General features: G+C 50.8%; 2 protein-coding genes across 4 annotated transcripts in view; one reads left to right on the top strand and one right to left on the bottom strand.

Moving 5' to 3' along the window:
* gdf11 (growth differentiation factor 11) overlaps positions 1-18,020 on the bottom strand; it is a 31,930-nt gene extending 13,910 nt beyond the window's left edge. Inside the window, exons 1-2 of the mRNA XM_056606679.1 lie at positions 16,561-18,020; positions 357-524 (exon numbers count right to left, since the gene is read on the bottom strand). Of these exons, the coding sequence (XP_056462654.1) occupies positions 357-524; positions 16,561-16,978 (586 nt within the window). The 5' untranslated portion in view covers positions 16,979-18,020. The remainder of the gene's footprint in view (positions 1-356; positions 525-16,560) is intronic.
* A 1,731-nt stretch (positions 18,021-19,751) lies between these two features.
* On the top strand, positions 19,752-24,447 carry si:ch1073-456m8.1 (leucine-rich repeat flightless-interacting protein 2). Of its 3 annotated transcripts, XM_056606056.1 has the most exons (7): positions 19,752-19,961; positions 20,249-20,323; positions 20,415-20,453; positions 21,201-21,362; positions 22,689-22,772; positions 23,842-23,938; positions 23,984-24,447. In XM_056606056.1, the coding sequence occupies exons 1-7, from the start codon at positions 19,863-19,865 to the stop codon at positions 24,370-24,372; spliced, it is 945 nt and encodes a 314-aa protein (XP_056462031.1). In that variant the 5' UTR covers positions 19,752-19,862; the 3' UTR covers positions 24,373-24,447. The 3 variants fall into 3 exon arrangements, with proteins under 3 accessions (XP_056462031.1, XP_056462030.1, XP_056462029.1); XM_056606055.1 differs by having other exon boundaries at positions 20,418-20,453; positions 23,842-24,447; XM_056606054.1 differs by having other exon boundaries at positions 23,842-24,447.
* Positions 24,448-25,015: the final 568 nt, after the last annotated feature.

Here is a 25,015-nt window from a genome sequence, read left to right as displayed (position 1 = left end):
GGCCAGGTCTGAGGGCCAGACCCCCGTCCCCCTACAACCTTGGGTCAGGTCTGAGGTCCAACCATCCCTCCCCCCCTACACCCTGGGTCAGGTCTGAGGTCCAGACCATCCCCTCGCCCCCCTACACCCTGGGCCAGGTCTGATGTCCTTACCAGTCCCTCCTCCCCGGGCCTCAGCGAGGTGACGGCCAGTCGTCCCGCTCTCGTCGAAGGCGTTGATGTCGATCCCCCAGTTGGTGTGCGGCTGCTTGAACCAGTTCTGCAGGACGTGCTTGAAGTCGATGCTCTTCCAGTGGCCCACGCGGGAGTTGAGCTCGATCTTCTGCGAGCGGATGCGGGATGTGCCGCTCCCCTGCTCTGTGACGGGCTTGAGCCGCAGGATCTGCAGGTACACGGTGGAGGTCTGCTGCAGTGGCCGCAGGTACACCCACAGCTGGGCCTTCAGCACCTTGGTGAACATCAGCTTGGGGCTGAACTTGAAGAAGCAGCAGCTGGGCTTCCCGTCGATCTGGACCAGCGGCTCAGCTGCAGACACACACAAACACAGGCAATGTGTCAGTGCACTGTACTGTACTATAGAAATGATTGATTACTGGTCAGAGGTTTTACAGTTACTTTTTTACTGGAGCTTTTTCCGAAACTGATGACCAGTATCGGAAGATTCCTCCGGTAATTTCTACAATGCAGTATGTCGGCGAGTACGTAATTCAATGCTCCGATCCGATACCATCAATGGACTACTCCTTTACTACACAGTGAAGAAAATAAACACAATGCTAGATGGTGTATCGGTATGTACTCGTTATCAGCCGATACTCAAGTTCAGGAATCTAATCGGTATCGGGAAGGAAAAATTGTATTGGAACATCTCTACTTTTTGCTAATATTTACTCCAATTCATTGACAACGATGGATGCCTCTAAGATGTATGGATATCTGTTCTGTGCTGATGAATACTTCTAGTTTAGCTCTTTGTCATCAAGGCTAGAATTGGTTTCATCAATTGAGTCTCTTCTTGAGATTCGAGGAGGACTACTTGGTCCTACCTAAAGATCTCATGTTGGCTCTCAAGCCGTCGAGCAGAACATCAGACAACATGTTGGTTCTAAAAGCATTATGAATTATATATTCATTATATCAAATTCATTATATCAAACATTTCAAATTTGAAGGGTGTCTTCATTAAGATTATACCAATCTAAATTGGAATATTCTTGTTGAAGAAATAATTAGAAGATTATATAATCCTCAAATTTGAACTGATCTGAGATCTGAGTTGAACTGACATAGATCATTTGGAATGATTATATATATGTCATTTTAATTCCGAAACCTTTTAAAAATAAATGCTCAGCTCGGCATCCTATTCAAAACTCTTTAATAGGTCGAAGTCAAGACAAACTATTGACAAGTCCGTAAGCAAAAACAACTTCTGCTCATTTAAATATACACATGCTCCAATTTACACAAGGGGAATGTTTTTCATTTTAAAGAAATACTTTTATTTATATAATATTGTGTCTCTCCTCAACATTGTTGTTATCCTCAATCCACTTAATCAGTGATTCCATCAGGGCTTGGAGCATTTGCATGTTCAAACAAGGTTTAGTAATGGTTACCAGTAGCCAATGGTCACCTTTGATTCCCATGGGTCAATCACAATGAAATGCTCCCGTCCACCTTCAGATAAGCACGTCTAAACCCCAAACTGATCCTGGCAGCCCCACAGAGCAAGGACAAGTATCATTTCTGGATGAATGCATGGCTGAAGAAAGTGACCCACAATGTCTTTATTTATTTGTATTTCTTTGGCAGCATATGTCCAATCTGCACAGTTGTTCATTTACATAGACTTCAGTGGGAAATAACCACATCCATCTTTGGCATTCAGATTCATTTCCATGTAAAAGCATTCATTTATGAAGGCAAATTTATTCTGCCCCTATCTGGCATAATAGTGGCTCATAGCACAATAGGACTTTGTGAACCCCCATTCTCACTCGCTATGTTCGATTTGTCTCCTGTTCAAAGTTGACTACATTAATAATGTTGTGATCTTTCTCCTGGTTTGTTGTGTGATGCTGCTGTTGCTGCTGCTGTTGTTGTTGTGTTGAATACAAGGAACTAAACTATATGGACCCGTCAATCATTGCCAAATCTGAGGGTTGCTCAGGCACCTGCAAATGCTTCCTGGGTCAAAAGGTCATTTGGAACCCCGGCCTAGTTAAGAAATGGGATCAGGGGTCAAACCGTCGGCCCTTTTACATCTCCGGATGCTGTGGGGGGTGGGGGTGGGGGGCTAATAGCTAGATTGAGTTTGAAGGTCAAGGGCGATGGAACATGTCTTCCCTCACAACAGACCCCAGAAAATAATTACAATCTGGGAAAGTAGAACCGGGACACGCATTGTTTACTCCGACCCTCCTGTCTCTTACTCCTTTACCTCGGGAAAAGGACTACTTTACTTTGGCTTGTTTTTGTTTTGTTCGTCTCCATGGCGGTGGGAGCTCCTCCAGCCAATGGGAGCCTGTCCCCGAGAGCTCCGCCGGGCTACAGAGAACAGCGGGCAGGCCTGGTTGACACCAAACAGAGTAGTAATTGAATCATGGGCAGGCTCGGAGAGGTATGAATCCCCTGGTGTTCGGGAAGCGTCCGTTAGCAGGCTCCAAGGAACGTTGAGCCGGGGCCAAGCGGTGACGCCGGTGTCCCTTCAGCGCCATCATTAGCGAGTGTAAATTATACAGTGTCTCACGCTGGACAAACAATATGTCAATGTTCCTCCTGCGGGTTGCTGGGGTCACAGCAATTAAGGAGGCGGGCGTTGTGTTTGCTCATCAGCCACCGAACTCGAGGGCAATGATTCTGCAGTTTATGTGCTGCTACTATTTGTTGTTGTTTTTATCGGTGTGGGGGTCCGGCGGACGACGTTCTCCAACCCAGAACCCCGAGACAAAGCCAGAAGACGATTCAGCGGAAAAGGAGGAGGACCTGGTGTACTGGGGACCGTGTCGGTAAATACACACAAACGACGTGTTCCTCATGGCGCTAAACAAAGAGCACATTGATCGCGGATTCGGAAATCAATGTGTGCTTCTATAGATCCGGTACGTCGATGAGCGATGGGGAAACGATGGAGCGCCAAGGCGCCCCCGAGGCCTAATCACGCTCCAAAGCGATGGCAGTACGTTTAAAAGGAACAATGGCACCTTGTCATTAATTGACCGAAAGCCGAGTGGACACTTGAACCCCACCTGAACTTGCTCTCGCTGCCCGCTGCCCGCTCTGATTAATAACAGAACCGCTCTGACCGCGAGCGAGTGGAGCCCTGCAGCGTGCACAGCTTCAGGTCCTGCTCTGCTCACCTCATCATTCAAGCTACTTTCTAAACGAGAAGGTGGAGGAAACCCCTCCCAGAACTACCACCGCCCCGTACTGCAGCTGTACAGCTCGCTGCAGGAAGACCGGTCCTTCGCCTCAACGCAGGCAACTCACACGGCCGGATTTCATCCAACGAAATCCGTCGCTGCCTTCCGCCGAGCGTCGTTATTGGTGCAGCTTATTTCCCTGCCGTCTAATTGCGGCGTTGAGCTGCAGGTGAGGTCTGACCGTCCCCAGGTACCCTCCCTTCCCACGTGCTGATAGAGGGGAAACTTACTAGGGAGGTTCTTATCTTTCATATCCCACGTGTGTAACACGGTTTTATAACCTTTAATAACCAAGAGCGCTGAGGTTGTCCAGGAGCCGAGAGTACGGCGGAGGAAATGTGGATGACGTGGAAGACATTACCTCCACCACTGCATGTGAACGCTGTATGAGAACAAAATGGTGTAATCCCTTCTAGTTCTGACATCAGAATCACCTAAAGAAGGGTTAATCCCACTGCTGAACAGCAGTCCTTCAAGAACGCATGATATCATCTGGATATATTCCTGAAGTCATCTCCGTGTATTCCTACATGTCCTGCATCATCAGTATAAAAGTAGCCCTTCTTACGTCAAATAAAGCCTGGTACCTCAGCTAAGAACAACCCCATCAGCACTAAGCTCAAACCACTGAGCCAACTGGAGATCGATGACAGACCGGTTCGACCGAACGATAAACCTTAACCGCTGAGCTCAGAGATCCGCTCTGCCGCACAACACTAACTTTCCTCCTCACCTCGATCTGCCCCGAACCGGTTCACCAGGTGAGAACCCGCTCCTAAAAACACTGCGGCGACCTGCCGGTCATCCATTGTCAATGCCCAACTCGGATCACGCGTGCGGCACAGACCTAGATAGGGGATTCCATTTGCATATATATCTATATTTTTCTTTTCCTAATGGGAAATGCAAATGGGCCATTTTTTGTGTTTGGGGAGTGTGTCGGGGAGTCCCGGTGCTGAATAAATGTGGCTCTGGAGTATCCCCACGCTCCTCGGCCTATTAATCATCGTGACACCTTCACGACCCTTCTAATAAGACAGGGCCGCGGTGCACCCCAAACATCCCGGTCCACCCCAGCCCCGCTCCCTCTTTGTCCCCGGGCCGTCCCATGGGAGCAGGCGGGGGGGGGAGGGGGGGGGCGAGGGGGGAGGCAGGAGGAGGCAGGACTCTGGGTTGGGGGGGGGGGGGGGGGGGGGGGGGGGGGGGGTGGGGGGGGCGGGGGGGTGAAGTTAGATCCCCCTCATTCAGGACCCCTCCCCTGGGACTACGGCAGGCCCAAAACTCCTATTAGGACTTAGCACAGTAGTCAGTCCCCCCCCGCCCCCCCCCCCCCCCCGGGGCAACAAAAGACACCTCCTAATGCTGCCTGTTCTATCCCAGTGAGCACACACACACACACACACACACACACACACTCACACACACGCCCAAAACCGACGCCCCCCCCCCCCCCCCAGGGATGAAGCTTGCTCTCCTATATTGTCGCTATATGTGAGCAATCTGTGGGAGCTGATATAATAAGTGCTGAACACGATCCATACTATCCAGCCTGCCCTCCACAAAGTCCTACAGCACTGTATAGGAGCATGACTAAAACATAAAACATGCGCTCCGGGACGCGCCAGGCTATATTTATGTGTGTTTGTTTATGTGCCAGCACATATCGAGGAGGTTAACGGCAAAGGGAGGGCTTGTCTAACGTCAGCTTTCCCTCCTCTCTTTCCCTCCTCTGTGTGTTATCCAACAGAGAAAAACGGGGCTTCAGGATTTCACTTCAAAACAAATACTGAACACTTTGGTTTGGGTTTCAACCGATTAAGCGATGGCAGATCCGGCCCTTTCACGGATCGGCCAATGACATTGAAGGAGTATGAAACTGGAAACCGCGATATTAAAGCCACTGCTGTCCGACTGAAGCTGTGGAATGGCTTCGCATTGAAAGCCCTTAAAGCTCGTCACAGCAACAGGAACCATCATTCCTTTCTGTTCAATTACACACTACGCACACAACCTACACACGGCTAAACTACTAACTGTGATCCCATACGGTCGCTAGGAGACTTGAGATGCATTGTGTTGCATACTGTTGAAATACGACAAATCACACTATATGTGTGCAGCGTTTATACGCAACAAATGACAACCAGCGGTGCAAAGATCTAATGGCGTTCGTAAATAATTAATACAAGCTAATTGCTATTGTCCCGTTCACGTCTGGGATTGACTCAAAAGCATTGCAGTACAACCGAAAAACCACATGTACAACCACACTGGTCAGCTCCATACAAGACATAAACATGGGATTCATGTCTTAATATGAAACTACAACACCCAATGACAGTGACACATTTCCATTTGTCTTTTCTCACTACTGATACAAACAAGACCAAAGGCTGTTCTCCAAACGCAGATGTGATGAACTGCTGCTGAAGCAGAGATCAGTAAGCATCTGCTTTGTGAACTTCACTAACTGGGATACACCACCAGAGTAGAAAAGCTTTGTGATGATGCAGAACTGAGAAGGTGCGCTTCACTCTCTCAGACCTGGCAGGTCACGTACCGCCAAACTGAAATCAGTGGCCTGGCTTCAGCTGAGCCATTTTAAGACGCAGCCCGACTCATTCCTAATACTCTGTAACTTTGTAAGCCATCATAACATGTACCTTGTGCTAAAATACCTCATTATACGGCGTGGGTTTGGACATAATCCTTTGCATGTTTTAATACGTCTGTTATGAATAAAGGAGAATCCCTCTGCAGTGACTGCAGTCTCTACTGTAAAGTTCACCCATCTGCGCCTAATAGAAAATAAAGCCATTAAAAGCGTATTAGCCCCTTCCCCAGTATTTAGAAACAACCCATTAAAGCCACTTCCTCTGAGTTTAATGGCGGCCCCTGATTTGCCACCATTTAAAGCAGCTTTTTAATGAGACCGTTTTTTTATGAGACAAGTAACCAGCCATGACTTGACCTCTGATATTATGTACTTCCTCCATTGTGCCCGAATCAGGAGTACATTTTGTGCGTAACAATTGTGTTCGCAAGATAAAAAAACAACGCACAACTCCTGATCGAGGACGACTTGTTGTGGCCGCGGTGGAGCTGAGGAATCTGCAGGAACAAAACAGCTGCCAGGTGCAGGTCTGCGTGCGATAGCAGTAATGAGCGGGGCTAGGGTGCCACGCTGGTATCTCACGGGGCACCGGCCCCCCTCCCTGTGGCCCGCTGCTTCCAGGAGCCCTGTCCCTGACTCAGCCCCTTGGCAAGACCCGCCAGCAGGACTCGGGCCGAGGACTTGGCCTCTGAGCCCCCGAGTCGGCCGGCTGCTGGCCGCGAGGGCTGACCTGCGTTGTTTGCCTGTGTTCCTGGTTCTGTTTGTTTTGAACTGAAAACCCTGTTTTTGCCAAAACGTCGTCTTTTTTTAAAGGACACACAGACCGCTCTAAAGAGACGTGACAATTAGCCTGATTCAACGATACGCCACAATGTCAGAGCAACACTGTGCGATTGGCAGTCCCCACTATAGTTCTCGCCGGTGAGTGGTCGTCTAAAAAGCACCAAAACATTCTCAAGCCGCATGCCGCTGTGGGGCATGAGGAGGAATGGTGCCTCCCGGAGAGGTTGGATTCCTCTTGCACATGCCACTTTATTTCATTACTCTGGATTAACCCTGGGATCTGCACACTTTGCCCAATACATACATACATACAATAAACCATCCACACACGAACATGTTGATGCTGCTCTGCTGAATTGCGGTAAATGTCAGAAGTATTCTTGACGTTACTTCGGGATATGTTTCTTATTCATTGTGCGTGCAGCCGTGCACACACACAAACGCACACACACACAAACAAGCCCACACGTGCGCAAGTGCGCACACACAGAAACATGCACGTGCACGCACGCACGCACACACGCACACACAGCGTAAGTGTATCAAAGCCGTGCCGTGCTGCGAGTCTGTTTGTCCGTGTTCCACGGCGCGCTATAAAGCAGTAGTGAACCGCTCAACCCCACAGGATCTGTCCCAGAAAGCGGCCTCAGGTTCCTCTGATCTAGATCACACATGTTCTGAACACAGAAGTGTGTTTTCTGTTCCCTCCGGGAGCGATCAACACACCTACGGAGGCACTGCGCTCGTTCTCTTCAAACTAACTAATGGGCCTCTGTCATTCCCCAAGTGTTCTGCATAAATCAAAGTTTGGCTTGGTCCCTGAAGAACATTTAGACCGCGTGCGATGAGCTTCCCCTAATGAGCTCCCGGGGTTACGGGGGTACGAGGCGGAGGGAAACTGCAACCACAGGTGATTTATACAGCAGAGTGCGGGTCCTATCCCTATAGAAAGCCAGCTAATTAAATTTTCATGTGGATAATCAGTAGGTTATCCCCCCGTTAACTGAGCAGCTTCACAGAGCTCAGCCCAGCGGAGCCCGCAGTATGAACCATAAACCGTCGTTATGAACCTGCATTATGAACCTGTATGAACCTGCAGTATGAACCATAAAGCTGCATTATGAACCTGCATTATGAACCTGCAGTATGAACCATAAACCGTCATTATGAACCTGTATTATGAACCTGCAGTATGAACCATAAAGCTGCATTATGAACCTGCATTATGAACTATAAACCACCATTATGAACCTTTATTATGAACCATAAACCTGCATTATGAACCATAAACTTGCATTATGAACCTTTATTATGAACCATAAACCTTCATTATGAACATAAACCTGCATTATGAACCTTTATTATGAACCATAAACCTGCATTATGAACCTGTATAAACCTGCATCGTGAACCATAAAGCTGCATTATGAACCATAAACCAGCATTATGAACCTGTATGAACCTGCATTATGAACCTGTATTATGAACCATAAAGCTGCATTATGAACCATAAACCTGCATTATGAACCTGTATGAACCTGCATCATGAACCTGTATGAACCTGTATTATGCCAATGCTGCATTTTCTTTGCTTATATAATGGACTCTAAAACAGGCACACACACACACACACACACAACCACACCAACACAGGCACACACCAGCACAGAAGCACACACACACACACACACACAGCTCCCTCGTGTTCCTACACAGGGCTTAATTACTGGTGTGAAGTAATTATGTCCTTTATTAGTGAAACATAACATCTGTTTCGGGTCTTTTTTAATTGTGGCTATAAAACCTCTTAATGATTTCTGTCCCTTTAGGACAGGACTGAACTCGCTACTCCCTGTGGACTCACAGTCATTCCCCTCCAACCAGCCCTACACCACCACCACCACCAACAACACTACTGCAACCGCCCCCACCACCACCACCACCACCACCACTATCTTATCCACCACCACCACCACCACCACCACTATCTTCTCCACCACCACCACCCCCACATCACCTCCACCACAACTATCTTCTCCAGCACCACCACCACAACCCCCACATCACCTCCACCACAACCATCTTCTCCAGCACCACCTCCAACACCACCACTAACTTCTCCTGCACCACCACCAACACCACTATCTTCTCCAGCACCACCACCCCCACATCACCTCCACCACCACCACCATCTTCTCCAGCACCACCTCCACCTCCACCACATCACCACCACTACCACCAACACCACCACCACCACCGCCACCACCACCAACACCACCACCTCCACCAACACCACCACCAACACCACCACCTCCACCAACACCACCACCACCACCATATCCCTCAACCTCCAACACCAACAGCCCCAGCTCTACCACCACCCCCGACTCCTCCAGCTCCCCCCCTCCCCTCCCCTCTAGCCTCCAGCCCCCCCCCTCCCCTCCCCTCTAGCCTCCAGCTCCCCCCCCCCCCTCCCCTCTAGCCTCCAGTCCGGCCGGCTCCGGCCCCACGTTGAGGGACCGGGGCCCCAGCACGCGGTCTTCATGCCCTCTGAATAATGCCTCGCTTGGGGGCTGACACAAGCAGCCTACTGTACTGTCTCTGTGTCTCCCTGCCGCCCTCCAGGAGGAGCTCAAGAGCCGGGCCGTTATGAGGCCGCATGAGAGGCCGTGAGAGGCCGCATGAGAGGCTGTGAGAGGCCGCATGAGAGGCTGTGAGAGGCCAAATGAGAGGCCAAATGAGAGGCTGTGAGAGGCCGCATGAGAGGCTGTGAGAGGCCGTATGAGAGGCCGCATGAGAGGCTGTGAGAGGCCGTATGAGAGGCCGCATGAGAGGCCGTATGAGAGGCCGTGTGAGAGGCCGCATTAGACGCTGTATGAGAGGCCGCATGAGAGGCCGCATGAGACGCTGTATGAGAGGCCATATGAGAGGCCACATGAGAGGCTGTGAGAGGCCGCATGAGGCGGTGAGAGGCCGTATGAGAGGCCGCATGAGAGGGGCCCCCGCGTATGAGAGGCCGCATTAGACGCTGTATGAGAGGCCGCATGAGACGCTGTATGAGAGGCCATATGAGAGGCCACATGAGAGGCTGTGAGAGGCCGCATGAGGCGGTGAGAGGCCGTATGAGAGGCTGTATGAGAGGCTGCATGAGAGGCTGTATGAGAGGCCCTGCCATGTGTTGTCGCTGTAGTCTGGGTTCTGTTTTGGTACAGTGTAGATAAGAAAAAAGATTGTAAAGTCAAAAGAGTGAAATATTCCCAAAATTCCTTGAATTGAAAAAGCAAGATGGCGGCGGAGAGGGACGGAGCGTGGGAACAGGGGAGGGGGGAGCAGTGAGATTCCTGAGTCCGGGGGACATTTCGCTGCCGTATTAATAGACTTTGGTGCCTTTGAAATTTTATTAGCCATAAAGTTGACAGCGTGTTGTGCAATTTCTTCAGTCCCTCGGAACAAACGCGGCGAGTTTTTCACCCCTTTAAAAACAACCAACACAGGCTGATTGTCCAAACAAATGATCACAGGACCCCCCCCCCCCCTGCCCCCGCACCCCTCGGTGAATTCCCACAACTCCTACAAGCCGACGGACTGAAGGAACAGGTGCTGTCGTCAAACAGACCTCCGTGGAATGAATCAATCTGTAAAAACCTCACATAGTCATCGACTTTCAGCAAACACTAACAAGTGGTTGGAAGGCAGCGGCGCTGTGTGTGCTTTCAGCACTCTGCGTCGGCTTTTATGGTTCCTGCACCTCAGGAAATGAGCCTTTTATAGGGTCAGCACTATAAAGCCTGGTTTTGGTGGGAGTGGTTAGTGGATGACTCGGCATGTGTGTGTGTGTGTGCGTGCATTTGTGTGCATTTGTATGTGCGTTTGTGTGTGTGTGTGTGTGTGTGTGTGTGTGTGTGTGTGTGTGTGTGTGTGTGTGTGTGTGTGTGTGTGTTTGTGTGCATGCTCTCATGCAACCACACGTGTGTGTGTGGGGGGTAAGTGTTCAAGTTACTACCGGTTCGCCATGCTGCTGAAGAAAGAGCCGGGAGGTTAATAGTCTCACCTAGATGTGAACTCGCTGACCCTTTGTGTCAATAGCAGAACTCTGCTGCCGAGTGCCTCTGTTTGTGTGTGTGTGGGGCTCCATTCTTGTGTGTGTGTGTGTGTGTGTGTGTGTGTGTGTGTGTGTGTGTATATGTGTTTGCACGTATTTGTGTATTAGTTTGCATTTATGCATGCTGAGATGGCAGCATTGCATAACAATAGCGGCGTAGTTGTCAACAAATAGACACAAAGGAATTATGATCCCTGATACGCTTCAGATAAAATGCTGAGGAAGATCTACCTCCTCCTGCGTGCTGTAGCCCCCTAGAGGAGCACGTTTCATTCTGGGGTTTCTCCATCACCTTGAAGAGCATGGGATGGAGATACTCCTGCTCTACGGACCGACGGAGATCCACGCTGGCAGGGCCTGGGAGTGAGTGCTGCTCTCTGCTGTAGTCTTTCCTCCTGGGCGTTTCATAACCCGTCTTAACAACGCACATTGGATCAAAACACAAACATGTTCTCTTACATTTCGAATCGTGATGGTGGCATCGTTAAAGTTTCTTCACGGTTATAGTCGGTCTGCAAGACAGAATGTGGGCTTGTGCGTGTATGTGGTCGTGATATACTATACTATGCATACATGGATACATACGTACATACATACATACTTACATATGTACAAACATACATACAGATCTGTACATATGCAGATGTGTACAGATCTGTACCAATGCAGATATGTACATCCATAAGCACACCCATGCATACATACATACAGACACACGTATAAACATACATACATACACATGTGCATACGTACGTTCATACACTCCCACTCACACACGCGATGGTACAAAGTGTACAAACTGCATTGCTAATCAGCAAACTGCCGGCAAATTGCACATTTCCCCTGCACGAGGAGAGCAGCGAACCCACTTGACTTTGCAACACATTGTATGTGTTGGGTGTTGGGGGGGGGGGGTGTCTTAGTACATAAAGTGCCGCAATATGATATAAATAGCTCCACTTTTCCATGAGATTTCATAGTAATTAGAGAGCAGAACGTACGCATGGACCCTGTCAACCCACTGCAGCGCTCACGAAGCCTGGGTGAATACTAAGGAGACGCTGGCATCGGGCCAGCTCCCCACGTATCGCCTGAACCCACAGCACCATCAAACACCACCTTGATACACCACCTTTAAACACCACCGTCAAGCAACACCCTAAGACACCAGCATCACACGCCAGCATCAAACAGCACCATCAGACACCACCATCAGACACCACCATCAGACACCACCATCACACACCACCATCAGACACCACCATCACACACCACCATCACACACCACCATCAGACACCACCATCAGACACCACCATCAGACACCACCTCCAACCGCATCATCAAACACCACAGAAGGCACCCCATGGGGATAGAAGTGGGGGAGATATAGGGAGAGGGAGAGAGAGATAGTGAGAGGGAGAGAGAGAGAGATAGTGAGAGGGAGAGAGAGAGAGATAGTGAGAGGGAGAGAGAGAGAGAGAGTGAGAGGTAGAGGGAGAGAGAGAGAGAGAGAGATAGTGAGAGGGATAGAGAGAGAGATATAGGTAGAGGGAGAGAGAGAGAGAGAGAGTGAGAGGTAGAGGGAGAGAGAGAGAGAGAGAGATAGTGAGAGGGATAGAGAGAGAGATATAGGTAGAGGGAGAGAGAGATAGTGAGAGGGATATAGGTAGAGGGAGAGAGAGAGAGATATAGGGAGAGGGAGAGGGATAGAGATATCGGGAGAGGGAGAGAGACAGATAGGAGAGGGGGAGAGAGAGATATAGGGAGAGGGAGAAGAGAGGGAGAGGGATAGGTAGAGGGAGAAAGAGAGATAGGGAGAGGGGAGAATAGATAAAGGGAGAGGGGAGAAGAGGTAGAGAGAGATATATAGGAAGAGGGAGAAAGGGAGGGAGAGAAGAAGAGGGGTGAGAGTGAGCGGCAAAGTGGGAGAAAGAGAGAGAAAGAGGGGGAGAGAGGGAGGCAGTAGCAGCTCTCTGAATCTGTAGATCACTGAGACTCCACAGCCAAGAGTGGGATGCATTCTTCCTCTGTCCTCCATTCTCCTCCTCATCCTCACCAGGGAAGAGAGAGAGATAGGGCGCAGGGGGGAGCTCCGTGTGTGTGTGTGTGTGTGTGTGTGTGTGTGTGTGCGTGTGGGTGGGTGTGTGTGTGTGTCTTAATGATGCGCTGCGTTTCCGAGTATGAATATGTGTTTGTGTGTTTCGCATGTGTTAGCAAGAGCATGTGTTGCGTCTCTTACTACGAGGATGTGTTTGTGTGTGTCAGTGTGTGTTTGTGGGAATATGTTGGTCTGTGTGTGTGTGTGTGCGTGTGTGTGTAGTATATATGTGTTTGTGTGTGTGTGTGTGTGTGTGTGTTTGGATGGTTGTGGGGGGTCTTTGTATGCTTGTGTGTGTGTGTGTACTGTGTATATATGTGTTTGTGTGTGTCTAGGTGTGTGTGTGGGGGGGGGGGGGGGGTCTGTGTTCATGTGTGTGTGGGGGTCTTTGTGTGTGTGTGTGTGGGGGGGGGTGGTCTTTGTATATGTGTGTGTGTGGGGGGGGGGGGGTCTGTGTGTGTGTGTGTGTGTATGTGTTTGTGTGTGTGCGTCTGTGTGTTTATCTGTATCTCAGGGGTTACAACAGGGACCAGCCAGGTGACAGGTGATTGTGTCCTCATGCAGGCAGAGCACTTTGACAACACATTACTTTCTCATGGACGCGATGTGATTGGTTGTCAGGAGCCGTCACCATCTGCAGTGAGAGGCTGGGGAAGTGATGACAGCTAACAGGGAGAGTAGTGTGCGTGTGTGTGTGTGTGTGTGTGTGTGTGTGTGTGTGTGTGTGTGTGTGTGTGTGTGTGTGTGTGTGTGTGTGTGTGTGTGCGTGAGTATGTGTGCACGTGGGAGAGAGAGAGAGAGAGAGAGAGAGAGAGAGAGAGAGAGAGCAATGGTGGGGGGCTGGTAGCTGTTATGTCTGTGTGTGTGTGAGTGTGTGTGTGTGTGTGGGTGTGTTTGTGTGTGTGTGTGTGTGTGTGTGTGTGTGTGTGTGTGTGTGTGTGTGTGTGTGTGTGTGTGTGTGTGTGTGTGTGTGTGTGTGTGTGTGTGTATGCATGCGTGTGTGTGTGCGCGCGTGTGTGTGTGTGTGTGTGTGTGTGTGTGTGTGTGTGTGTGTGTGTGAAAGTGTGTTTGTGTGCGTGTGCGTGTGCGTGTGTGTGTGTGTGTGTGTGTGTGTGTGTGTGTGTGTGTGTGTGTGTGTGTGTGTGAAAGTGTGTTTGTGTGTGTGCGTGCATGTGTGTGCGTGTGCGTGTGCGTGTGTGTGTGTGTGTGTGTGAGAGGCCTGTGAATCATTCTAATTTATCCTTCCTCATATAGACAGGTGCAAAGGGAGGAGCCGGACAGCCCAAAGCAGAAGGATGACATTAGCTTAATGAACTTAGTGCCCTCACGGAGAAGCACACCTTCACACACCATCAACTGCTCTTAAACAATGCTTATGTTTTAATGGAATCCGCACAGATCCAATATATCGATATATATATTGGCATATATATATGATATATATATTGGCATATATATATGCCAATATATATATAGATATAGTTGTCATATATATATATATATATATATATATGCCAACTGATTGGACGGTAACTTTTAAGAATACCTAATCTATAGAATCCATGCCATATCCCTATGAAATGGGAACATTATGATCCATCCATTCTGCAAAACAACAACACGTTGGTCAACATCTTAACTTCATCACCGCGTCTCTGCACTTCACGTCGTCATAAACACAGAAGGAGGAAAAGATCAATAAAGCGGACAAAGCCCTAACGTCCAGGACCGGTCACGGCCAGTGCGTCATATATGTTCCACTTTGCACTCAATTCGAATTAAAAGCAGAAAAGTTCATTCTGGTCTGCATGATCACGCATCGAGGAACCAAGAGCATCGAACCCGCACACGCACATCTCCCCTCAGCCGGCGAGAGGAAACCAGATTATCTGGAGGCGATTTAATGCGCCTTGTGCGGAATATATTATGTGTGTAAATGTTGTTGGAGAGGTCACACACTCCCCTCGACCCGGAGTGCTCTCCTCTTTGTGTCCCCGTGGAGAAGAAACGAGCCTCGCTATAAACTTCGCATTTAAAAGGCAAGTGCGGCCGGGGGGGCGGGGGGTGGGGGCCGCGAACAATGGCAGCTTTTTGGACACACTTTTTCTCACTGCGATGAACAGCAGGGAGTCCGGTAGAGCCCCTTATAAAAGAGCGATAGAGCACAGCTGCCAGGGTTCAACAGCAATTTTGTGAGATGTCTTTGAGAGCTGCGCAGCGTGCGTGTGTGTACGTGCGTGCGTGTGTGCGCGCGCGCGTGTGTGTGTGTGTGCGTGCGTCAGGCCGAATCACACGACATGGAAGACGCATGATTGCGGTAATTAAAGCGCTGGGAAACAGAAAGCCTACTCGATCCGGGATCCAGCCTACTCGATCCGGGATCCAGCCTACTGGATCCAGTGCCAGATTTTCTCTATCGATGACGGGATTTCTGACGTCCTCTTCCTGCGCTCCAGGTCACAATAAGACACAAACGGCGCAAGTGAATCTAAAATTCAAAATTCAGGAGAGCCTTCGGATGTTCAGAACAGAACTCGTTCCTGTGAGCATGTGGACACGAGGGCATGAGGAATTGAGCACATGAGGACATGAACACATGAGGACATGAGCACATGAGGACACAGGCTCTGCTGAAGTTACATCTGGACTTCTGAGGACTTTGAGTGAATGTTTGGGGCAAGCTCCCCTCATACTGCCTGGTGTTGTTGGGTGTTGACGAGTCAAGAGCGAGAGCCCAGAACTGTGAAGCAGAACCACAACAGAGAGACCTCAGCGGCCCTACTACGCCTCAGGTCCAGGGGCGACTCGTCTTGAGTCCACAGACCCCAATGACCCCATCACACTATCGATTATTGATTATCAAGTTCAAACAGGATCTATAGTTTGACAGGCGTGGCCAGCAGCTGACATAAAGCTGGTTCAGACTCCAGGTGCCCCGAGCCCGGGAACAGACCCAGGTTCACCCCTCCACAAGAGGTCCCGGGTTCACCCCTCCACAAGAGGTCCCGGGTTCACCCCTCCACAAGAGGTCCCGGGTTCACCCCTCCACCAGCAGACCCGGGTTCACCCCTCCACCAGAGTTCACCCCTCCACCAGCAGACCCGGGTTCACCCCTCCACAAGAGGTCCCGGGTTCAACCCTCCACAAGAGTTCACCCCTCCACCAGCAGACCCGGGTTCACCCCTCCACAAGAGATCCCGGGTTCACCCCTCCACAAGGGTTCACCCCTCCACAAGGGTTCACCCCTCCACAAGGGTTCAGCCCACCACAAGGGTTCACCCCTCCACAAGAGGTCCCGGGTTCACCCCTCCACCAGCAGACCCAGGGTCACCCCTCCACAGAGGATCACCCCTCTAGACCCGGGTTCACCCCTCCACAAGAGGTCCTGGGTTCAGCCCTCCACAAACAGACCGGGGTTCACCCCTCCACAAGAGGTCCTTGGTTCACCCCTCCACAAGCAGCGACCGCCGGTGGTTCCCGGTGACATGTACCCTGCGTCCTCCCCCTCATTCACCTTCCCATCACTGGGTCTACTCACGCTCCGAGGCCATGGTGATGACGGACTCCGTGGTGGCGTGGTACTCGTCCTCCTCCATGAACTCGTCCTGGGACGACGCGTCGCCCTGGAAGTCGTGGTGGTCCAGCAGCTGCTGAAGCGGCGGCGCCTTGGGCAGCAGCTGGTTCACCACCTCGCGGCTGATGTTGGGCGCGTGCTTCAGCCGCAGCTTGCTGAGGATCTGCGACTTGATGGTCTCCAGCCGCAACACTTTGCTTTGTTCCCGCCACACGCACGCGGAACACTCGTGGGAGCCCGCGTCCTCGTCCAGCAGTGACAGCCCGGGGTCCGTGGGTGCCTCGCCGGCCGGCAACAACGGAAGGTGGGGCGGGTCGCTGCCGGACAGTCCCGGGGAGAGCAGCACCGTCAGGCACAGGAGGAGGGTGGAGGAGCTCGGCATGACGAACCGCTCGGTGCCCGCGATGCAACTTTACGCGGCGGGGGTGTCGTGCTGTCCTCGCGAGCCTTCTGGGTCTCCGCTAGACCGGCGTCAAGACGAGCATTCGGGGAGGAGGAGGAGGTGGTGGAGGAGGAGGAGGAGGAGGAGGATGAGGAGCTGGTCCCAGCCGGTCGCCCTGCCCGGACTGCGCGGCGCTTTCGGCGACAAATGAACACGAAAAGAAAAGTGCGTTTCAGCCTTCAGCGCGTCAAGGCAGTTCAGAGGGAAAGTGGGAGATAAGTGTTCCTCGTGGACCTGTACCCCGCGCACATGTATTGGTTGTTGTGGTTCCCGGTTCAACACCAGTGAGTCCACGGAGGTGTGAGTGTTCAGAAGTGAGAAATGTGCAAGTGCGGTCAATAAGGGCGCTTTATATATCTGCACTGCCCGGTGTCGTCATCCGTCTCCATTGGCTAAGATTGCAACAAAAGGCTTTTAGGTCTGTCACCAAATCCAGAGGGATGGAGCGATGGAAGGTGAAGCCCCTAGGACTGATCCTCTACAGTGTGGACCCGGGATTAAAACCCGGGACGGGGGACTGGAGGACCCAGCCTGCTCTCCTGACGTTCCTGAACTATGAACTCCGCGTTATCTGGAGACGTCGTTCTGTAATTACTCCATGACGTTTTAATTGGCGGATCAATTAATCGACAACTTGGTAGAAGTGTACTTTTGGTCTTAACTTCTCATAAGGAAAGGTTCGGAATAGTTCCAGTAGGTTACAGATCCTCCCGATTATAAGGACATACTGAATCATTAATTCTGTTTTTGCATTAATGTGACAATAAAAATTCAGCTTTTGATTAATTAATCGTCTATTTCAGCCTGGTCATTTTGGTGAATTAAAATTAAGCTTGTTGCCTTCCTACCGTTTTAAATATATATATTTTCCGGAGTAATATTTTTCTATCAAATCAATCGAATGTATTCCAATGTCCATTGAATATTTACCAGACAAGTCCCTGTAGGTTTAATAAGTTCATTTTAAGCACAACCCCATCATTTCAGCAGCATTACATTGAGTGAGGAGTTATATATAAGAAAGGGGAGCGCAAGTGTTCCGCCCACCGGCTCCCCATTGGTTCAGAACGTGTTCAAAATGGTCGCGGGGCCAAGACTTCTCTGCGCCAATCAGATGAGAAGAGGGTATTGGTGGGCGTGGTCTAATGACCAATTTTCTCATGCATGTGCTCGGCTGGAGTGACTGGGAACCAGCTGGACAGCGGCTAGTCCTACTTAGGCTGCCTACAGACCATAGCTAGGCTTAGCAGATCATAGGACCTACCTACTGACCATAACTAGGCCTACCCAGATCATAGGACCTACCTACTAACCAAAGCTTGGCCTACCCAGATCATAGGACCTACCTACTGACCATAGCTAGGCCTACCCAGATCATAGGACCTACCTACTACTGACCTTAGCTAGGCCTACTGACAGTGGCTAGGCCTACCGAGAGCCAACGGGCCTACCTACAGACAGGGGCTAGGCCTTCCCATGAGTCTAACTACTGACAGTAGGCCTACCCAGAGATATAGGACCTACGTACTGATAGTAGCTAGGCCTACCGAGAGCCATACAAACCTACCTACTGTCAGTAGCTAGGCCTACTGACAGTAGGTAGGCCTACCGAGAGCCAACGGGCCTACCTACTGACAGTGGCTAGGCCTACCCTAAAGCCTACCTACCTACTGACACTGGCTAGGCCTACTGACGGTGCCTAGGTCTACCCTAGAGCCATAGGACCTACCTTCTGACCATTGACTCCTGAAACATTTTGACCGAACTCTGATCAAGGCTTTAATGACTTCGACCGCCACCCAGAACCTAAACATCATTCTGATAACTGAGCAAGTGCCATGACAGATATAAACATGAGTAATGAGTAATAAAAGTATTCATTGCACAACCTTTTATCCTTTGACACAAAGCAAATTGTTTTGTTCTCTTCAGTAAGATAACAACACACTATGTTGATCCGATTGTTCGGTTGGTATATTGGTTATACAATTTCATTCACATTGTTATTGCACTTTGGACATCCTTTGAAGAGCCTCATTGTGAGTTATTTTTGGTCAGGTTGACACTAACAAATTATAAGAGTTAGTCCTTGACACTGGAATCGCCAAAAGGCTTATGTCGTGGGTTGGATTTATACACCTATAGGTCTACGAATTAAACAGCGGTCCAAAAGTCAGACCGCACGCCTGGTACAAGCACCTGAGCATCAGCAACACGCACACGTCAGTCCAGGATAGAAGAGCATGGTTTGTGAATGAGGAGGCAGCTATAGCCTGCCTGCCCTTCACTGTGTTGGGAATGTGTTATTACTGACTCCTATTACATAAGACAGACACGGCACGTGTTTATGCTAAGTGCACAGAGGCGGACTTCACTCTCCAAACTTTCAAGTGTGCAGCATGAAGTCGGCGGGGCGTTTAAAAAACATCTCTGCCGACGGTCACTTGCGCTCTCTCAACTTCTGCGTAGTGCTGCAGCAGCACGGGAGGCGCCGCGACCCTCTGCTGCCCTCTAGTGGAAGAACACAGCGTTGCAGTCGTGCGCGTTTTGTGATAAAGTATTTTACTTGTGTTTTAATGATCATATCACACGTAAAATAATTAAAAACTATTATTGGCCCATTCCTACATTGTAGAAAAAAAGTAATAAAGTTTATTTGAGTGAGTTTGAGCGGTCGGCTTTCCGTAGACGACGGCCGGGGCGTAGTCTTGTCATCATCGTTGTCGTCATCGTCGTCGATTTTTACCAAACAAGCAAACAAGCGTTGATTGATAAGCTGCTCTCTCTTTACGGATATATCTTGAGCATTTTGAGAGCGTTTAAAATGCAGTCCGGGGTCGCGGACCGACACGGGTCCCCCAGCAAGAGGACTCTTGCCCGGGGGATGAGCGAGGACGAGTCCCTGCGCATCATCATCTCGGAGGTGAGCCGATCCTTCGGGACTTGTCTCGTCTTTTAACAACAGACTCATTAACGCTGGTTACTGCTTCTGTTCGCTTGCATCTTTAAGCTGAACCTCAAGTTTGGTTATTTAAACCCGTTCTTTAAGCCCCCACTCGCGGGCAGGTCAAAGACCCGACCCAAAGTGCGTCTAGGATAGGAACGGGGACAGCTATGATACCGTAAACAGAAGTTGTTGATGATCAATTTTAGGCCCAGATCACGTTTCACTCCACTAATCGATCGTCATATTATTGCCCCCCCGGTCAGACGGAGACCCCATCCCGGCGGCTCGCCCGCAGCGACAGCCGAAGCGGAACTCTTAAGAGGAAGAGTGGAAGTCAGGTAGGATGAGACTTCCGTTGGCTGAAACGTTTTAAATATAAAACACTATTTAGCTTTGATTTTTGTTTTTCTGTCTGTGTTGTGCTTCCAGCAGTGTGATCAGGACATTTTCAAGACCCTGCCTGACGTGGTAGGTAGCCCTCACCTACACACTACACCTGCAGTAGACACTGCTGCTGCAGTCACGATTCGCAGAAGTCCTTGATCGTTGTCTTCCTACTGACACATGTGACGAGCTACATGCTTAGATTGTGTCTTGTTATTCAAGTGGAGTCTATTGTAGGGGCGGTCTGTTATCAAGACTCAAGGAAGTGGATAAATCACAAGAGCCTGTCCGCCCTGGCCCTGTCGATGTTTCACTGAGAGAGAAGACGACTAATGATGGAGCCGGTTGACTCACCCACCCAAACCGGTCTGGGTGAAGCCATGAAGACTCATCCAGACACAGACTGATGTGTGTGTGTGTTTGTTTGTTTGTGTGTGTGTGTGTGTGTGTGTGTGTGTGTGTGTGTGTGTGTGTGTGTGTGTGTGTGTGTGTGTGTGTGTGTGTGTGTGTGTGTGTGTGTGTGTGTGTGTGTGCGCGTGTGTGTACCCTCCTCGTGTGTGTGTGTTTCCTCCCTTTGTGCGTGCGTGTGTGTACCCTCCTCGTGTGTGTGTGTGTGTGTATGTGTGTGTGTACCCTCCTTGTGTGTGTGTGTGTGTACCCTCCTCGTGTGTGTGTGTGTGTTTCCTCCCTTTGTGTGTGTGTGTGTGTGTGTGTGTGTGTGTGTGTGTACCCTCCTCGTGTGTGTGTGTGTGTGTTTCCTCCCTTTGTGTGTGTGTGTGTGTGTGTGCGTGTGTGTGTGCGTGCCCTCCCTCCCTGTGCGTGTGCTCCCAGATGGAGCTGCAGGCCAGCTACGAGGAGGTGGTGCAGGAGCGGCGGGGCCTGGAGCTGGAGCGAGAGGCGCTGCTGTTCCAGGTGGACGTGCTGCAGGACTCCCTGGAGAGCGTGGAGGAGCTGCTGGCCGAGGCGCACCGGGAGGCCGGCCAGGCCCGCACGGTGAGCCCCCCCATGACCCCCCACCCCCCCATGTTCTCACACACACACACACAGGTCACTCAGATCTCTCACTGACCCCCGTCAGATCACCTGACCAGGTGTCGGTTTGTTATTTTCCCAGTGGCTTGGTGTTGTTTCCCAGTGGGTTGGTGTTGTTTCCCAGTGGCTTGGTGTTGTGTCCCAGTGGCTTGGTGTTGTGTCCCAGTGGCTTGGTGTTGTGTCCCAGTGGCTTGGTGTTGTGTCCCAGTGGCTTGGTGTTGTGTCCCAGTGGCTTGGTGTTGTGTCCCAGTGGCTTGGTGTTGTGTCCCAGTGGCTTGGTGTTGTTTCCCAGTGGCTTGGTGTTGTTTCCCAGTGGCTTGGTGTTGTTTCCCAGTGGGTTGGTGTTGTTTCCCAGTGGGTTGGTGTTGTTTCCCAGTGGCTTGGTGTTGTTTCCCAGTGGGTTGGTGTTGTTTCCCAGTGGCTTGGTGTTGTTTCCCAGTGGGTTGGTGTTGTTTCCCAGTGGCTTGGTGTTGTTTCCCAGTGGGTTGGTGTCTGGTGTTAACCAGTGGTTTTGTGTATGCGGTTGTTAAACAAATTCCTTACTGGTGTTCCCAGTCTTGGCTCTGTTGTTGTGATGAGTTGGTGCTGAACAAAGTATTCATTCTGACAGAACCACTGAGAAGTGGTTCTGTCAGAATGAATTCTCTCTCTCTCTCTCTCGCTCTCGCTCTCGCTCTCGCTCTCGCTCTCGCTCTCTCTCTCTCTTAGTCTCAAAATAATAAAAAGGCCCTATGTTGACATTATCACCCCAATCCTGAGGAGGAACGCAGGTGGGGTGGGGGATCCCTCCTTCCACGTGAGGATGTTGAGGAGAGCGATGGGTGTCAAAATAAGATAATGATCCATGGCGATGGGGTGCTGGCCATCATAGTAACCGCAACAAACCAGACATCCACTCACATTCATTGCAACAGGCCAGGCATTCAGTCACAGTCACGCTAAAACATGTAAACAACCGCCAATCTGGGGCCAGCAGCAATCGGTGAAAACAGCAACAGCCGCTAAGGGCACCCCTGGGTGCCAAACGAAGGACGAAGGTGGCATGAGAGACGACCTTAGAGAGGAGAACGCTCTGGGTCCTTGTTGATTTCTTCTTCGCCTGTAACCTTGAAATAAGGCTCAATCTGTCTCACTCGCATTCCAATTCAATTCAAAAAAGCTTTAATGGTACGGGAAACGGATAATAACACTGTCAAAGCAGGTGACAATTGAGGTAAAAATATCAAGTTAAATTCCCTCTCTCTTTCTCTCGTGCGTAAACGTGAGTGTTTTGTGATTCATGTCCAGGAAGCGGAGCTGGGGAGGATGACCAATAGGACGCTGGAGGACAAAGTCAGAGCGCTGACGACTGAAGTGGAGCGACTGAACGAGGTGAGGGGAGGGAGGGGGAGGGAGGGAGGGAGGGAGGCAGGCAGGAAGAGGGGGGTAGGGGAGGGGGAGGGAGAGAGAGGGAAGGAAGGAGAGAGAGGGAGAGGGAAGGAGGGAGAGAGAGAGAGAGAGAGTGGGAGAGGGAGAGGGAGGTGAATGTTACATCACAGAGGGAGGTACTGGCTCCCTGTGTTTCTGAACATAGAAGGCTGACTAATGGCTTGTTACAGCATGCCATGGGTTGTGTAACAGCTCTGGTGACCAGAGAGGTGCCTCCTAGAGGGAGGGAGCGAGAGAGAGAGAGGGAGGGAGAGGGGGTGGGAGGGAGAGAGAGAACCTGGGCGTGTGTGTTGTCAACAGCAACACCGGGCCATGTAAACAAACACACGGTTGTTATGTATTTAACGGGTTTCCAGGACTCCTGCCTTTAAAAGGCATCTCTGTACACGGTGGACCACCGTCCCACTGGGTACGACAGCGGGACGGGTACAACCGTGTGTGCGTATTAGTATGTGGTCGTTGTTGGCATTGAGGAAGTGAAAACATGCCCATGTCTCCTGTTGAAGACTGCTCGGTGGGCCCTCTAGTGGCCACTTCGGTTATTACTGGTGTTGTGGTATAATGTAACCTAGGAATAACCTGTTCGCTGTAGTCTTATTAAAGGTGTTATTTCTTATCATGTTTCTTAGGTTAGACCTGGAGACACGCGGTCATAATAATCGTACAATGTTATAATGATGAATGGTGTTCATCTATAAAGAGCAAGTGAACCCCCTGTTTCAGCTGGAGTCGTCTTAAAGGCCCAGTGAACCCCTTGTTTCAGCTGGGGACCTCTTAAAGGGCCAGTGATTTCAGTAACGTTGATAAAATGGCATAGATTACTATGTTGGCGATCAAAAGAGAAGTGCGAGAGAAGACAAATACGTCTTCAAGGTCGTATGCGCCGGCCTTTCTGATGTAGGTCCACGTTGCCGGTGTCGGCCATCGTTGTTGCCTCGTGAGAAAACAAGGCCATGTATGCTAAGCTCCCACGCCGACGGGTGTCTGATTCAAACCCAATGTCTTTCTGCAGGAGAGGGACGCCCTAGCTACCCTTCAGAAACACGCGCTCATTCTGGAGGAGGCAAAGGCCTACAGCACCCTGGACCAGGAGGCACCCAGCACCCTGGAACAGGAGGCACCCAGCACCCTGGCCCTAGCACCCAGCACCCTGGCCCAGGCCCCCATCACCCAGGCCCCAGCACCCAGCTCTGAGGAGCCCTGGTCCAGTCCTCTCCAGAAGCTGGCGGACATCACCCTGTCCAAGATGAGCACTCTGGCACTGGTGGACCCCCGCCCCCCCGAGGGGGTGCGGGGACGGCCGGACGGGTGGCGGCTGGAGGAGGAGGAGGACGAGAGGAACAACGACACAGACAGCGTGGGGGCCTACGAGGACGCCTCGGCCGACACGCCCGACCTCGACCCCCAGGCCTTCCCGGGGCCCGGGGAGGACGACGACGACGACGACGAGCGGGACGGGGGGGAGGAGGAGGAGAGGGGGGGCGGGACGGACCCCAGGGACCCCAAGGACCAGGACCCGAACAGCTCCTGCGTTCTGTCTTAAGGCTTAAAGTGTGTGTCTCCAGATGGGTCCTGTGTGTCTTCTGGAGGTTCTGAGGGCCCCACTGCGCCCCCCCCCCCCCCCCCCCCCCCCCCCTCTCCCCCTTCTTCTCTGGGTTCCCAACGTAACGTTCTCAGGAAGGGAGAGGATCAGATCAGATCAGGGAGGAGGAGGAAGAGGAGGAGGAGGAGGAAGAGGAGGAGGGTTCCAGCCTTGGGTTCTCTGTCGTATTTATCTTGCCTTTCTTTGGTCACGGTGGATGAAGGACGCATCGACGCTCGTACTGTTGATCTGAACTCTGTGCATTCCAGCCGTAACGTGTGGGGACACACTCTCCCTCCAATCTGGAGACACTTCTTAGTCCGTTTGGCTTCAGCTTTGTGTGCCAAATGAAGGTCACATAGGGAAGGAGAAAATCGAAAGGAACTTTCTGTCTTATCGACGGTTAACAGGGAACTTTTTAATTTGGGTTTTTGGTCAATGTTTTATAGCATGTTGACAATAAGCTACGCTGTTCGTAGAGAACGCTGTTTATCCACTGGGCTGTCTCGTAGTTTTAAATAGGACACGTATCATATCACCTGGACAATCTTAAATCTCTGCTGTCTAAATACTGTATGTTTAGAGGCTGCTGTATATCCTGTTC

The sequence above is a fragment of the Gadus chalcogrammus genome, chromosome 13 (assembly GCF_026213295.1).
Source record: "Gadus chalcogrammus isolate NIFS_2021 chromosome 13, NIFS_Gcha_1.0, whole genome shotgun sequence".
Lineage (NCBI taxonomy): Eukaryota > Metazoa > Chordata > Actinopteri > Gadiformes > Gadidae > Gadus > Gadus chalcogrammus.
The sequence above is the reverse complement of the archived record's forward strand: the minus strand, read 5'-3'. Positions and strand labels throughout refer to the sequence as shown.